The 14,404-nt window shown below is 42.7% G+C and overlaps 2 protein-coding genes across 4 annotated transcripts in view; one reads left to right on the top strand and one right to left on the bottom strand.

The window, feature by feature from the left end:
* Positions 1–869: 869 nt before the first annotated feature.
* AKTIP (AKT interacting protein) lies at positions 870–9,491 on the top strand. 2 transcript variants are annotated; one of them, XM_075537376.1, is made up of 10 exons: positions 870–1,003; positions 3,450–3,561; positions 4,637–4,842; positions 6,626–6,690; positions 6,772–6,872; positions 7,277–7,365; positions 7,444–7,542; positions 7,628–7,735; positions 8,502–8,562; positions 8,730–9,491. In XM_075537376.1, the coding sequence occupies exons 2-10, from the start codon at positions 3,520–3,522 to the stop codon at positions 8,835–8,837; spliced, it is 879 nt and encodes a 292-aa protein (XP_075393491.1). In that variant the 5' UTR covers positions 870–1,003; positions 3,450–3,519; the 3' UTR covers positions 8,838–9,491. The 2 variants fall into 2 exon arrangements, with proteins under 2 accessions (XP_075393491.1, XP_075393490.1); XM_075537375.1 differs by having other exon boundaries at positions 8,727–9,491.
* Positions 9,350–14,404, bottom strand: part of RBL2 (RB transcriptional corepressor like 2) — an 82,075-nt gene continuing 77,020 nt past the window's right edge. For both annotated transcript variants that reach the window (XM_075537373.1, XM_075537374.1), the window contains one exon: positions 9,350–11,014. In XM_075537373.1, coding sequence (XP_075393488.1) covers positions 10,844–11,014 — 171 coding nt within the window. In that variant the 3' untranslated portion in view covers positions 9,350–10,843. The remainder of the gene's footprint in view (positions 11,015–14,404) is intronic.

Genomic DNA, 14,404 nt, shown 5'->3' with positions numbered 1-14,404 from the left:
TCCGTGTGGTCCTGGGTCTTTCAGATCAAAGTGGAGGCTGACGGGTCAGAGGAAAAGACAAAAATCAGAAGAACAGGACGAATTTCCGAGGGTCTCCCGTTCGGGACGGGGTGTGGGTGTTGTAAATGTCCATTTCAGGTACTCGCCGCTCTCCAGATTCGCCTAGCGGCCTGGACCCCTGTGAACATTTTTCAGAAGCACCACCGGCAGCGCAGTCCCGGTCACCCACCTCCATTAGGCCCTTTCTGCTTTAACAAGGTATGGGTGTCTGTTCTTCGCACCTGACAACCATCAGACCCTTCCCTCCGCCAGGCGATGTGGGGGTGCCACCAGGAGGAGCCACAGAAGGCAGAGCGCTGGCCCGGGCGGTCCCCGGGGGTCCTGCGGCCCCCCAGTAGTGCCCCGTGCCACAACTTGCAGCCCCACATTCGACCAAGTCCCCTAAAGCCTGGGACCCGCCCAGGATGAACCCCCTCCCCACACACCCCCGCCACAAATCCCCCGCAATCACTGCCTCGCTGAGTGGCAGGAGCGGCCCGCCCGCATAAACCTGTAGGCGGGTTTCTATGGTGATTGACGGACGCTGTGGCCAATTATGTCCAGGCGCCTGTTTCCACCGTTGGTCAAAGAGCCAATACTTCCGTGACTGATCGGGGGCGGGGGGGCCCCCCCAAAGCTGTTACGTAAGGGGGCGGGTCCAGCGCGTCCCTACCAGAAGGAAGAGGATTTGATTGGCAGGACGTAGCGCGCTCGGCCAACGCCCCCGGAAGAACGCTATTGACGGGCAGGTCAGGGAGCCAGTCGACGCCGGGAGGCTGGGGCGGAAGCCCGGGGAAGGCGGAGCCGACACTGAGGGAAGGGCAGGGCTGGGCGGGGCCGGGACCGAGCAGGGGCCGGGCTGGTGCTGTGGCCGGAGATGCTGTCGGCTGGCGACGGCGGCTCCTGGTGGCCCGAAGCATCGCATTGAAGGTTGCGTGGGGGTGGCGCACTGCCAGACCGTCCGGTAGGTACGCGAGGGCGAGGGGTCCGTCGGCCCTGGCCTCGGTGTCTTTGGGGCCGGCATTTGGCTGCCCTACCGAGCCCTCCTGGCCCCGCAACGACGGTGGCTGCGCGGAGACACGGGGGTTGGCCGCGCACCTGTCCGCGCTGCAGGCACCTGCTGCGTCGGGTTACTGCCCACCCCTGGCCCTGGGGGCTGGGAAGGCTGGCCCCAAGGAGGGAGGCAGGTCTAGCCCCTCGCCCGGTCTGGGGCCTGCCCTCTCCAGCTCAGTCCCAGTCCCTTCCTTGAGGAGGGACCGTCACCCAACTTGGCCCTTGGTCCCTTGCCGGTGGGGCCCACGGGCCCCAGGTAGGCCAAGAGCCGGCGCCAGGAGATTGGCTGAGGCCAGGACGTGGCCCCCGCCGAGCAACACCTCCGAGACAGGTTTGTCCAGATTCTCTGCGTGCGTGGAGCCGGGTACCGCCCCAGGAGAGGGTGCCCGGCCTCCGGCCACCGGGCCGGGACCTGCTGCCCATCTGGGAGTCGTTTTTGACTTTTCTTTGGACCCTGCCCTGTCGCCTCTTAATTGGAAATTTCTTTAGCGTCTTTTGGAATGATGACTTCTCAAGTTCATGCCTGTTAGAGGCATTGCGGCACACAGGAGAAACGGCACTGGTCTCCAGTTTCGCCTCGGCTCGTGACACCTAGGGTTCTGAGCTCTATAAGGGACTGGCTGAACCAGCAGAAAATCTAACATTGTTTCCAGAGACGAGGACATATCTACCTTCCACTATGGCGCTTTGGTTGTAAAGTGCTTCCAAAGTAACGATTTCTCTTGGTGGTTATGTTGCTGCTATGAATATTTAAAAAGCTAGGGCGAAGTAGTGGAAAACTTGCTATGTAAAGACCGGAAGAACTGGGGGCACGTTGTAGATTCAAAGGGTCTTTAGGCAAATTGTAGAATCATAGCATGTTAGCCTTGGAATGGACTAGGCAGGCGATTGGTTCTCCCTACTCGATTCACAGATTAGGACATTGGGTCCCAAGAAGTGGCAGTCCTCTGTTAAATTGGGTCTGCCTAAGCTTATATGGTAGACTACAATACTTCTGGATCTGAAAACCAATCTTGTTTTTATCTGGACCCAATATAAACATGTCCCCATGCTTTTATGGTGTTCAGCTATTTTCATCTGTGTCATAGTCACTTATAAAGATAGATTTGCCAAAAGCTGTTGCTGCTGAATTGGATGTAAGTCAACAGATCAGTGGCAGAACCAGGTTCCTTGTTTCTCAGATTTAATTACTGGGTGGCATCATCTTAGGAAAGCCAAGCAGTAATTGGCACCGGTGGAGTTTGGGAGCACTGGTACCCACCCATGGCAGAGAGGAAACAATAAAGATGCTTGCTACATGGTTCTCTGCTGATCTGTTTATGAACTAAGTAAAATGTTCTTAATTTTGACCCTTTTCACCTTCAGCCTTTTTATTGGTGTAAGTAGGAATTCAGATGAGGAGGCCTGTTTTAAACATTAACAGCTTTGGAAGAAATCACTAGAGAAGTTTCTGTTCCTAAGACTCAGCTTGGCTTCTTTGCCTCTGCCTCTTCCCTTGTATTTTTAGTAAATGACCTACTGACTTTGTGACCTTTGAGATATCGTTTTATATCCAAGATTTGAATCTTAAGTGGAAGATTTGCATTTGCGAAATGCCTTTCTTTGCCCTCCTTTGTTGCATCTGTATGTACATCTTGCCAGTTCTCTAAAAGAGTAGTCCTGCAGTTTCTATATTTCTAGCCATTGAAAAAAGAAATTTTGTGGGCATGATCTTGACAGAACAGTGTTACCCATTTTTGTCTTATCAAGATGTTCATGTTCTGCTGTGCTTCTGCTGTTTATATCTTTGGCTCCAAATTTCACTCAGCAGTCATTTTGTACTTAAGGCAACTTATTTAAGACACTTGGAATCAGCCACTGTGGAGCGGTGTCATTTGTTTCCATAGTCCTAGGAACAGTGATGCAAGTTTTGTGTATGTGGGTGCAGAGCCTTCTGAACTTGTCTTCCCAAGAGTTAAATGCCTAGATATTGTGCTAATAGCAATTCTTATAGTCCACGTCTTCTGATTTGGGGCACCAAAGCCACACTATTGCTGAATATTCTGAACCATGAACGGGGACTCAGTTCACAGATTCTTATAGGAGGACGGGATTAGAGTCAGACCGAGGAGGGAATATAGAGGAAAGAAGATGTCTAAAGACTCCCTCCTCCTATCCCCCGACTCTTAAGCTGTAATTGCTTTTTATCTGAGGGTACTCCAAAAAATTATTGGAAATTGGAAGTGAAAAATAACAACTTTTCCATGGCCTTTTGAAGCTCCCTGTAAATAGCATTATTTTGTTATAAAGTGTCCGATTCAAATCTTAATCATTTCAGAAGTTGTTTGTTTTTATGCTTTTCCTATCTCTGTTTTAAGGTACAGTGGACGGTGAGGACGGGAGTTTGATGCCCCAGGCCACAGCCTTTCTTTGCTTGGAGTGCACGTTATGAACCCTTTCTGGAGCATGTCTACAAGCTCTGTACGCAAAGTGAGTATAGTCAAGAAAGTAGTGAGGAAACCCATTTTCTTCTTTGTCAGAAAAGAGACCAGAGAAGAGCCGCAAATAATCCATACCAAGCTTGCCTAGAACTTTTACAGAATAACTCGCTCTTCTAATTTAGATTTTCCATTGAAAGATAATTATTTTGTTGGCTAATGTTGATTTCTGAGACTGAGATTATGTCTCAAATATAAATTATTCTGGTAATTACAATGCTAAGGTTATTTTGATTTAGTTTGTAGGTGCACAAATGACGTTTGTGACACGTTATTATAGTAGATTTCCTAGTGAACTGAAAGTTGGATTTGATGATTAGAGAAACCGGGGGAAAGATTAACCCAAGATGCTAAAGTCAGACATGAGATCACTGGTTGAATTGTTCTAAACAAAATTTTTATTCTTCGTTACAAAAATAGTACATTTTCACTTTAGGGAAGCTTACTTTATACAGAAGAGTAAGAAGAAATATGCCACTATTAAGACTCTTATTTTTATGCCCGTTATACATTTTGTATTCAGCTAAGTAAACAGCCTTTGGTTGCACTTGAGCCAAGGAAGTGCCTCCGAGGTGATAGGTTATTCTCTGATTCACGAGACCTTTGTCTTTGACTATGGATGGGAATGTATGCTGGTGATATCCCAAATATGGAAACATATCCATTAGGAACAAGATAAAAAACAAAAGATTAGTTTTTTCCTTTGTTTTCTCACCCAGGTGCTAACAATATCAGGGAGTGACTCATTTCAGTCACCAGGATTCATGCTGTTGAATTTCTTAGCACCTGACCTTCCAGAGTATCAGGGTGCAAGGGCACTTTTCTAGGTTTTGTACAATGCCTAATTGCTTAGTAAAACCACGTCTTTCTCTGGTTCACTGAATCATGTAAATAATGACTATTGGCTTTGGAGGATGCAGCTACTGAAAGAGGTTTCCTAAGGCTTTATACTCTTGGTTTAGCTTTCTTCTTTTGCCTGCTCTTGATCATGCCGTTAAGAAGCCCTGGAAAGATGAATTGCAACTTTCAGGGCATAGAGTTAAGATTGTTTTCTTGATCTTGAATAGCGATCTGATGGTGAAGAGAAGCCATTAACAGGGGACGTGAAAACCAGTCCTCCACGTACTGCGCCAAAGAAACAACTGCCTTCTATTCCCAAAAATGCTTTGCCCATAACAAAGCCCACATCTCCAGCTCCAGCGGTACAGTCAACAAACGGTACACATGCTTCTTATGGACCCTTCTACCTGGAATATTCTCTTCTCGCAGAATTGTAAGTTCTCAACAAGGATATTCGGTTGCATTTTGAATGATCATTGAAGGCAACGGGTGTAAATGGCAGCCATTTAATTTTAAGTCTCAACTCACATCTGGCCCCCAAACCCCCCCAGTAGAATCTGTTTTAGAGAGCAAGAGGAGGAAGAATCTAAGATTTATGAAAACCCTACAGTAGGCCAGGAACTTCTTTTCAAACTTCAGATGAGGTGAAGAACTCACTTCCTAAAGAGGTTAATGGAGAGAACAGGTCAGTGGCACTGCTCTTTCTTGAATCAGATCCACCACCAGCAGGAGGCACTGTGACAGACAGTGCACCCCTGAAGAGTCTGGAAGCCAAACCTTAGGGGTCAACAGTAGAAGGAATTGGAGACACTGACTTGGAGAAGAGAAAACGTACCAAGTAACTTCTGAAAACTCTCTTCATCCATTTGAAAGTCTGCCACAGATTTGATTTATTCTGTATGAACCTCTATAGCATAACTAGGCAACTGCAGGGACTAAAAAGATTTGGGTTCCATGTAAGTTAAAACTTGATTAGATACTGAAGTCCTAAATTGAACTACAGCTGCCCAGATCTAGGGATATCACAGCACTTGGCAAACAACCCAGAGGCTCAAAATCAAGTGTATTTAGATGGAATTTGACTTGAACATGTGTTACAGAGAATTTGGAGAACTTTAACTAGCCATCATATTAAAGCTCCCTTGGATATGACATTTGTAAAAGCATCCTTTCCCCACATCCCTGGAGCGTATAATAATGTTGCAATAGGAAGAGGGTCCAAGGCTCTAGTGTAATTGAATGGGTGTGACTTGATAGCATTAGCTCTTTCAGTTTATAATTGATGCCTTGTGTTTGAGGCTGGACAGGGAGTTAGGACAGACTTCTATTGTGACGATTAAATCTGCTCTCTGTACTAGACCACAGAATTGCCTTTTCTGGTAAATCATACCAGTTGATAATCTGCCAATTATCACTATTGATTGGATTTTAGTGATTTAAAAGAATAAATAACTAAAAAAAAATTAAAGTAAGCAAGCGTCATGGCAAATAGGTGGTAAAAACAATGACTACTGGCCCAGCAATCTACTTCAAGAATGGGAGATTAATGTGTTTTAAGCCCCTAGGGAAGCAGTGTTCTCATTAGGGTCTTACTGAGGCAGTGTTCTCATTAGGGTCTTACAGGGAGAGGGGCAGAATGGCTACCCGTGGGTCACTAGGCTCCAGAAAAGCCAGTGAAGCATTGACTTCCTTGTCTGTAACAGTCACTGTAGCCAGCCTCTACCTTGCATCATTACATACCTGAAAACTGACTTCTGCCACGTCTGGTGACTCACACTTAAGATGGCACCTAAGCGAGGGCAATGCTGTGGACTTTTTATTACCTAGAATTGCATTTTAAAATGACTTCTAAGTATGTGTGTCAGATCTATCATTTGTAGCCATTCCAAGTGACAGCGATTTCACAAATACTTTAATTTACTTAAATCCACTGCGCTGTGTAGAATCACCTGGTTTCCAGTACTTCTTCGAGTACCCCATTTTGGATTTAATTTCTTAGTTAGGGGCACTTTTTTGCTTATAAAGCTAGTAGCTGGCCTGCAGTTGGCTTAGGGCACATCGTGTGCTCAGTGACAGGTTCTGATGACTGACCATGTTGGGGCAGCAGCCATCCCTTGAAAGATGATGCTTGGTCTCAGAAAGTGGACATGCTATGGTTTGCTCTGTGGGGGTCACTGATGACCACATGAGTAATTATTTGGCTGCTTCTTTTTCAGTACCTTGGTTGTGAAGCAGAAGTTACCAGGAATCTATGTGCAGCCATCTTACCGTTCTGCATTAAGTAAGCCACTGATTCACTCTTAATTTGTAGCTTTATGGTTCTAACACAAACTAAACCTTACCTGTTTTCATTTCTTCTTAGTGTGGTTTGGAGTAATATTCATACGGCATGGACTTTATCAAGATGGCGTATTTAAGTTTACAGTTTACATCCCTGATAACTACCCAGATGGGGACTGCCCAGTAAGTAGATGTCTGACTTAAACTGCTGAGACAGTTCCTAATACTTTGCTGATTTCAGTTTCCGTCTGCCCAGTAGTCTTATTGTGAGGATATTTATGCTTCGCTACATCTCTGCCAGGCTCTTCTCTGCCTTGAGCTTTATTTTCTACTCAGTGTCCAGGCAAGGTTGGAACTTCAGCATTTCCTGTGTGGTTGGGAATCAGGGTGCTCTGACGAGGAAAGTGACTCTCTTCCTCGTCATTACAAAATTCAGTTTTACAGGAAAACTATAGAAGTAATTATCTCAAGGCAAGCTTTTGGGCTTTTAACAATATAAGCTCTTTTCATAACTATCTGCGGGTCTAGTTAGTTGTGTGTTTTGCTCCACTGCTCGCAATAAAGGGCATGTCTCTCTTTAAATATAGCGCTTGGTGTTTGATATCCCCGTCTTTCACCCGCTAGTTGATCCCACCTCAGGCGAACTGGATGTGAAGAGAGCATTTACAAAATGGAGGTTAGTAAAGAAGTGTTTCTTATAGTTACATAATTCAGCAGGAGGGATGCCTCAGTAATCAGTGTTGTTTCCCTGTAGACGGAATCATAATCATATCTGGCAAGTGTTACTGTATGCGAGGAGAGTTTTCTACAAGATTGACACAACAAGCCCCCTAAACCCAGAGGCTGCAGTACTGTATGTTATTTCTGCTTTGTTTAAAAAACATTTGGAGATTTGCTAAGTTAGAATAAGTTGGTAACTTTATTCAATTTTAAAATAGGTACGAAAAAGATGTCCAGCTTTTTAAAAGTAAAGTGGTTGACAGTGTTAAGGTGTGCACGGCTCATTTGTTTGACCAACCTAAAATAGAAGACCCCTATGCAATTAGGTAAGTGGAATGTCATTCAGGCAAGCTGTACTATGTTGTGCTGTGCTTCTGTCTCCAGGTGGTTGAAAGGGATGTGCATATCCCTTTATAGAATCCTCATAAACTGGTGTCAACTTGATTTCTCATGCCTGTGAGATTCTTAAAAACTTTACCTTGATTGGGACATTGTGGCGGTGGAAGGCGTGGAGATGTGTGCATTCATTCACATGTCAGGATGTCTCAGTTGGCAGCGTTAGTTGGAGCCCCTCTTGAACGGCCACAGTGACGTTCAGGTTTGATGATAGAGGAAGTGGAATTGCGTGTGAGGTGGTGGGGTCCCATAGCACTGATGCTTACTCTTGGGGAAGGGGTCTGGAAGAGAACTGACAGCTGTTGGATTGGTGATTTCGCTCTTTGGTCCATTTATCTAGCACAGAAGAGCATGCATAGGCTCTCCAGATAGGCTGACTATTGTTTAGATTCACTAGGTGACCCAGAATGTAATTTCACTGTCTTTCACTTTCTTCACCTTTAAGTAATTATTCTTGAGATTGTTGTCAGGCTTAAACGAGACAGCTTACGTAAAGTGCTCGATAAAGGATCATTATCACGTGAGAAAATCATGTAGATGTCTATAAGTACATGTTGACATGCTTATTGATTATCATTCTTTAAAACTGTTCTTCGTTTTACTGTTTTATGAGGAACTGGTTTAATTACGGAAAAACTGGTGTTCTTAGAAATTTAGTCAGCCCAAAGCTGTTTTTCTTACTTTTCTCTCCCTAAGCTTTTCTCCATGGAATCCTTCTGTACACGATGAAGCCAGGGAGAAGATGTTGACTCAGAAGGTACGTGAATGACCATTGCAAAAATGGTTAAGTCACTGTTTCTTTCCTACAGGGTCATGAAAGGAGAACACTTATTGTATACCAATAACATTGGGGCAACACGTTTGTAGGGTGTTGGATTTTCTTCAGTAGGTTGTTTAATGTCTGTTTTTGATTGTGCCTAGAAGAAGCCTGAAGAACAGCACAATAAAAGTGTTCACGTTGCTGGCCTGTCATGGGTAAAGCCTGGCTCGGTACAACCTTTCAGTAAAGAAGAGAAAGCAGTAGCAACCTAAGAGGTGGTGAATCTGGTGCACTGTGCACTTTCCTGCGCTGGACTCTGGCCTAGTTAAAGCTGACCAGGCAAGGGACTGCCTGAAGAGTAAAACTGTGGACAGTGACTGAGATCAGTGTTCTCCACGTGTGCTTCGGTTCTCCCCACTGGTTTTGGAAGCTTCTCTTTAAGTAATGCATTACTTCTGTCAGAAGTGGTTTTAGGGAGGTTAACTAGTTCAACACTCCAAATTGTTGGGGACCTTGAGGCTTAAATATTTTTCTGAACACAATGCTAAAGGTAAGCTGCATTCATTGAAACTAATCCTAGAGTAGGAAGAGTGCAACACTACAGAATGATTTTTAACCCGTTGCCTTCGGTTGTGCATGTGGTAGGATGTGGGAGAGCAAGTTCCAAAGCAGAAGATCATTTGGAACTCAGTCCTCAGCCCACTGTCTTACTGATTTACAAACTGCTGTCACTGGGTACGTTGCTAGTTGAGGGAGAGGAAACCAGACACTTATTCATAGTTGGTTTGTTTTTTTTTAAAGCAAATTACTTAATGTATTTTTATGGTTGGAGGAGAAAAAGTGTTAAAACGGTTTCTAATGAAGTCAAATATTTAAATGATGAATGACTAATGTGTTTGTAGAGACAAAATAAACTAATAAATGATTGTTCTTTGTCATTTATGCAGGAAACTAAACACCTTTTTTTGTAATATAACTAAACAGATTAATTTATAAATGCTTTATTGAAAAATATTTTCATATAAAACTGTAGTTGCAGTATCTTAAGAGCTTTTATAAATATTTCTGAAGAATAGTATTCTCATGGAAAAGAGGAAGTCCCGTATTGCTTTTGGAGCAACATGAAGTTACCTAGTAACTTTGTTTATATTGATTCAATTTACAATTGAATTGTCTCCTAATCAGAGTATTAATTCAATTTTAAAACTGTTGGGAATATGAGTTATTACCAAAGGTATATATAGATAATTCAATCGCTGTTAAATATTGTTTTCTAAATTGTAAGAATGGTACTGTATACTAAGGAAAACAGGCGTTTGCCCTGTCAGGATCACGCTGTTAATTCTTCTAAAAGTTCTCTCTTTTTCAACTGCTAGGAACATACCCAAAGATATCTTAAAATAGATCACCTTAATACACGTGGTTTGAATAACTGCCTTCTAAAAGAGATCATAATTTTTCACATTAATACCCTTAATTCAACTTGATTTAACATCTTTAGCCAGCTGATCCGTGTATAACAGTAACAGAAAACTGGAGAATTTTAAATACACGCGAGGTGGCTACTAGAACTTTTAACATTGAGTTTTTGAAAGTAGAAAATGATAAAAGATGATACACTGTACTTAATAAGACTCATATTGTAGAAAGTGCTGTTGCAAATATATAGCAAAATCTGGGTTAAAAAAATCATGCTTTTTATAGCCTAAAGTGCCATTTTATATAAGGTCACTCACAAACATTACACATCTGCACATACATTTTCACACTGCCCCCTACCTCCTGGGAGGAGAACTACATAAAAGGAATGGGGGCTATGACTCATAGGGACTTCTGAATCTGGGCTCCCTGTTGTTCGGGAATGCAAAAGTCTCAGATGCCTGATAAGTGATGGAGGACAGAATACCTATTTTTTGTTTTGCTTTTCATGAGGACCAGAGCTTACCACAAAACAGGAATGCATTTTAAATACAGTTCTTCTGTTGAAGCCTGTCCATAGAAACTTAATTCTCAAAGTAGCGCATGTTTTATTCTCCGTAATACCTGTTCTAAGCAACGCTGATGGTAAGTAAGCATTGATTGGTAGAGAAAATATTTTAAGGATGAATAAAAATATCGTAAATATACTTAGAGTGAGTTTAAAATCTCACAGAAACTTCCCCTTCACACACTAGTTGATTGGCCGGGTTAAGGTAAAGAGCCTCCTAATCTAGTGTGTGTTCAAGGCTGCTGCTAACCAGAGTTTGTGAAAAGACAGTTCCCATTCAAGAAACTAACCTCAGTGGGAACCACGGTCATTAGCTACATCTTGCAGGCGGCGTAATAAGGCAGAGTGATTTTCTGGGCAAATTCTTTTTGCAGGTGATTCACTTCCATCTTCCAAAAGAATCCCTCTCTTTTTGGTCGGCGTTTCCCCTGTCCGGATCATACTGTTAATTTCTCTCAGTCTCTAGAGGGGGGAAGCAGTAGGGAGAAAATCTTTACAGTGATAATGCACATTAAGTCAAATCATCTTAAAAGAGTAAAAATAGTTGATAAAGAATAGAGCCAATAGTTTGCTAACTTCACTTATTTTTACTGGCAAGACTTACTAGGGTAATGTAGAATCTGAGGCAGCTTAAAAAGTTTGTGGAAATAAAAAATATCAGAATATTTCTACAAAGTTTTTGAAGCCCCCTCATATTTCTATTCGTAATAAACTCCATAGGTGATTTTGATCTGCACAGTTCCAGTGTGTGAGCTCATTAAGTTTGTGATATAAAAAAAAATTGGGTTAAAGTTATGATGCCCCTGGCTCCCTTTCCTCCCCAGTGCCACTCGTTTCTTAGTCATTCTCCACTGGGCTTCAGAGAAGAAAGCTTAGTTCCTTAAGCACCACACTCTGGGTGGTGCTAATCCACAGGATCTAAAATGTTGCTAGTTTTACATCATACTTGGGAGACCTGAGAAGAGAGTTATGCACATTATCTTCTGTGGTTAAAGAAAAGCCAGAGGAAGAGAAAAAGCATTGCCATAGTGCTAAACGACCCATTGATAGATAGTGCCTTTTGCCTTGGGTTTTTCCAAAGCCCCAGAAATTAGTTCTTAATGTTTTCTGTTAATTTCACTCACCCCACTCCACTCGCCCCCACTCACTCACTCACCTACTCACTGCCATTGAGTTGAATGCTGCCTCCTAGCAACCCTGAAGGACAAAGTAAGAACTGCCCCTGTGGATTTCCAAGACTGTTTATGGCAGTAGAAAGCCTTGTCTTTCTCCTGCAGAGCAGTTGATGGTTTCAAACTATTGACTGTAGTTAGCAGCACATTGAATAACCACTGTGTCACCAGGGCTCTAGTAGCTTAGTGGTTTAAACTGTTTTTTCATCTGGTACTTCACACTGTCCATGTTCCTAACAGAAAAGTATAATAATCATATTCATATATAATCAGAGAAAATATCTAATGTTTGGAAGTGAATCCCTACATACTCATCACTCCACAGTTACTTACTGTCATTTGATCTATAACCCTATTCACTGTAGTATACAGACATGCATGTCTTGTTAAATGCACAATCACATAACAATTATCACAGTTCTTTTACTCCAGAAAATTCCATTATGGCCGCTCACAGTCAACCCACCCAAAGGTATCCACATAGGTGGTTCTGATCCCTCTAGTGTCTTGCCAAAACTGTCATAGAAATGGAATTGGATGGTAAGTAGCCTGGTGAATCTAGTGTTGATCACTTAAGCATGGAACACATTTGTGATATACCTGTGTTGAGTGAAATCGTGTTAGGTGCCATGAAGTCGATTCTGACTCAAAAGAGCTCTGACATTAAAACTGCCCAACAGTGCTTGCTAGGCTCTAATTTTTACAGAGGCAGATTGCCACGTCTTTCTCTCATGGAGCCATTGGGTGGGTTTGTACGGCGGGCAACCTCAGGTTAGTAGATGAGTATTTAACTGCCACTGGAGCTTTTTTAAAAAAGATCATTTTATTGAGGGCTCTTACAACTCGTTACAATCCGTACATCAATTGTATCCAACATATTAGTACATATATTGCCATCGTTCTTTTCTGGACATATACTTTCTATTGAACCCTTGGGATCAGCTCCTTGTTTCCATGCACGCCCTTTGTGGTCCCTTGATAGATTATAGTAGTTATTTTCATATCTCACACCAACTGCTGTCTCCCTTCCCCTCTGGTTTCTGTTCTTCCCCCTGGATGGGGGTGTGTGGTTATGTGCCATTCATTGTGATTGGTGGTACCACCTTCATCCCCATATAGCGGGGGATGAGGAAACCTCAAGGGATCAGAAGTATATTGTGTGATCCATCGGTTCTCTACTGCACCTTGATTAACTCATCCCCTCCCTGTGACACCTCTGAGAGGGGATATTCCATTGTCCACAGATGTGCTTTGGGTCTCTGGTCTAACCCACCTCATTCTCACCAATGCGTTTTTGTTTGTTTGTTGTTTGTTAGCCACTAGGGCTCCTTTAGTGTACTGCTTAGTAGTGGTAGGATGTACCAGGGGTTTTCTTATTTAAAATTCATCATTTGAAGAGTATTTGGGCTGTTTTCCACTTTTTGGCAGTTAAGAATAAAGCTGGTAGAAAAAAATCTTTGTGTTTTTGTATGGAACATTGTTTTTATTTCTCTTGGGTAAACATCTAGGAATGAGATACTGGGTGTATAAGGGCATATTGACAAATAACTGCCAAACTGTTTCCCAGAGTAGCTACATCATTTTGTATCTACACAGTGATGTGGTAGTATTCCAATAGTTCAACTTTGTTGCCAGAACATTTTACTCTCATTTATGAAATATTGAGACATATTAATAAGGATGTGATTTGTCAAGTGCGTTAAAAATCTTTGCCCATTTAAAAAATCTGGTTATTTTCTTATTGAGTTTTGGTAATTCTTTATTCTAGATACAATTCCTTTCTCAAATAATGGATTTGTATATTTTTAGTCTGCTGTGACTTGTCTTTTCATTTTCTCAGAAGTGCCTTTCAATGGACAAAAGCTTTAATTTTGATATAAATTCAGTAAGTTTTATATGAATCTTGCTTTTAAAGTCTCTAAATACTTTAAACGGATTATATAATCACACCTTTTCTTCGATGTTTTCTTGTATAAGTTGTCTAGTTTCATGTTTTACATTCAGTCTGTCATCCATTTGAGTTTTGGCATATGGCATACGCAAAAAACAAAACAAAAACGAAAATCGCTGCCATCAAGTCGGTGAGGACTCACAGCAAACATAAAGGACGGGCTAGAACTGCCCTAGTGAGTTTCTGAGATTGTAACTCTTTACAGGAGTAGAAAGCCCCGTCTTTGTCATGAGGAGTGGCTGGTCGTTTGAAACTGCTGACCTCACATAAGCACTACGCCACCAGGACCCCCGGTATGCGGTGTAGGGCACCAATATCAATTTTTGTGTGTGTTCGGTTATCTGTTGGGACCTAGTTTTATCCTAAGCACTGTGGCCTTTGTTCTTGGCTCTGGTACCCATGATGGTCTGGGACACCCTGAGGATTTGTGCTGGTGAGCGTGGAGCCTTCTGTCAACTAGCTTCCCGAAGCTTACTATCATGCGGGGCTAGCCAATAAAAGTCCTGAGCATAGAGGCTCGGAGACTTCCTGCTTGCAGAGCACTAGCTGCTTTTGCTAAGGTGGTGCTCCCTTGGGCATGGAAATTCCATGTTGGAAACACTCCTAGATGTCACCTGATGTCTCTAATGTCCTTTTTGGACTATAATAAAAAATTGCTTAAAATAATATCCATTGCTACAGAGTCAATTCTGACTCATAGGACTTACAGGACAGAGTAAAGCATCTTTC

This window comes from Tenrec ecaudatus, chromosome 18 (genome assembly GCF_050624435.1).
Source record: "Tenrec ecaudatus isolate mTenEca1 chromosome 18, mTenEca1.hap1, whole genome shotgun sequence".
NCBI lineage: Eukaryota > Metazoa > Chordata > Mammalia > Afrosoricida > Tenrecidae > Tenrec > Tenrec ecaudatus.
This window is presented reverse-complemented; position numbering and strand designations above follow the sequence as displayed.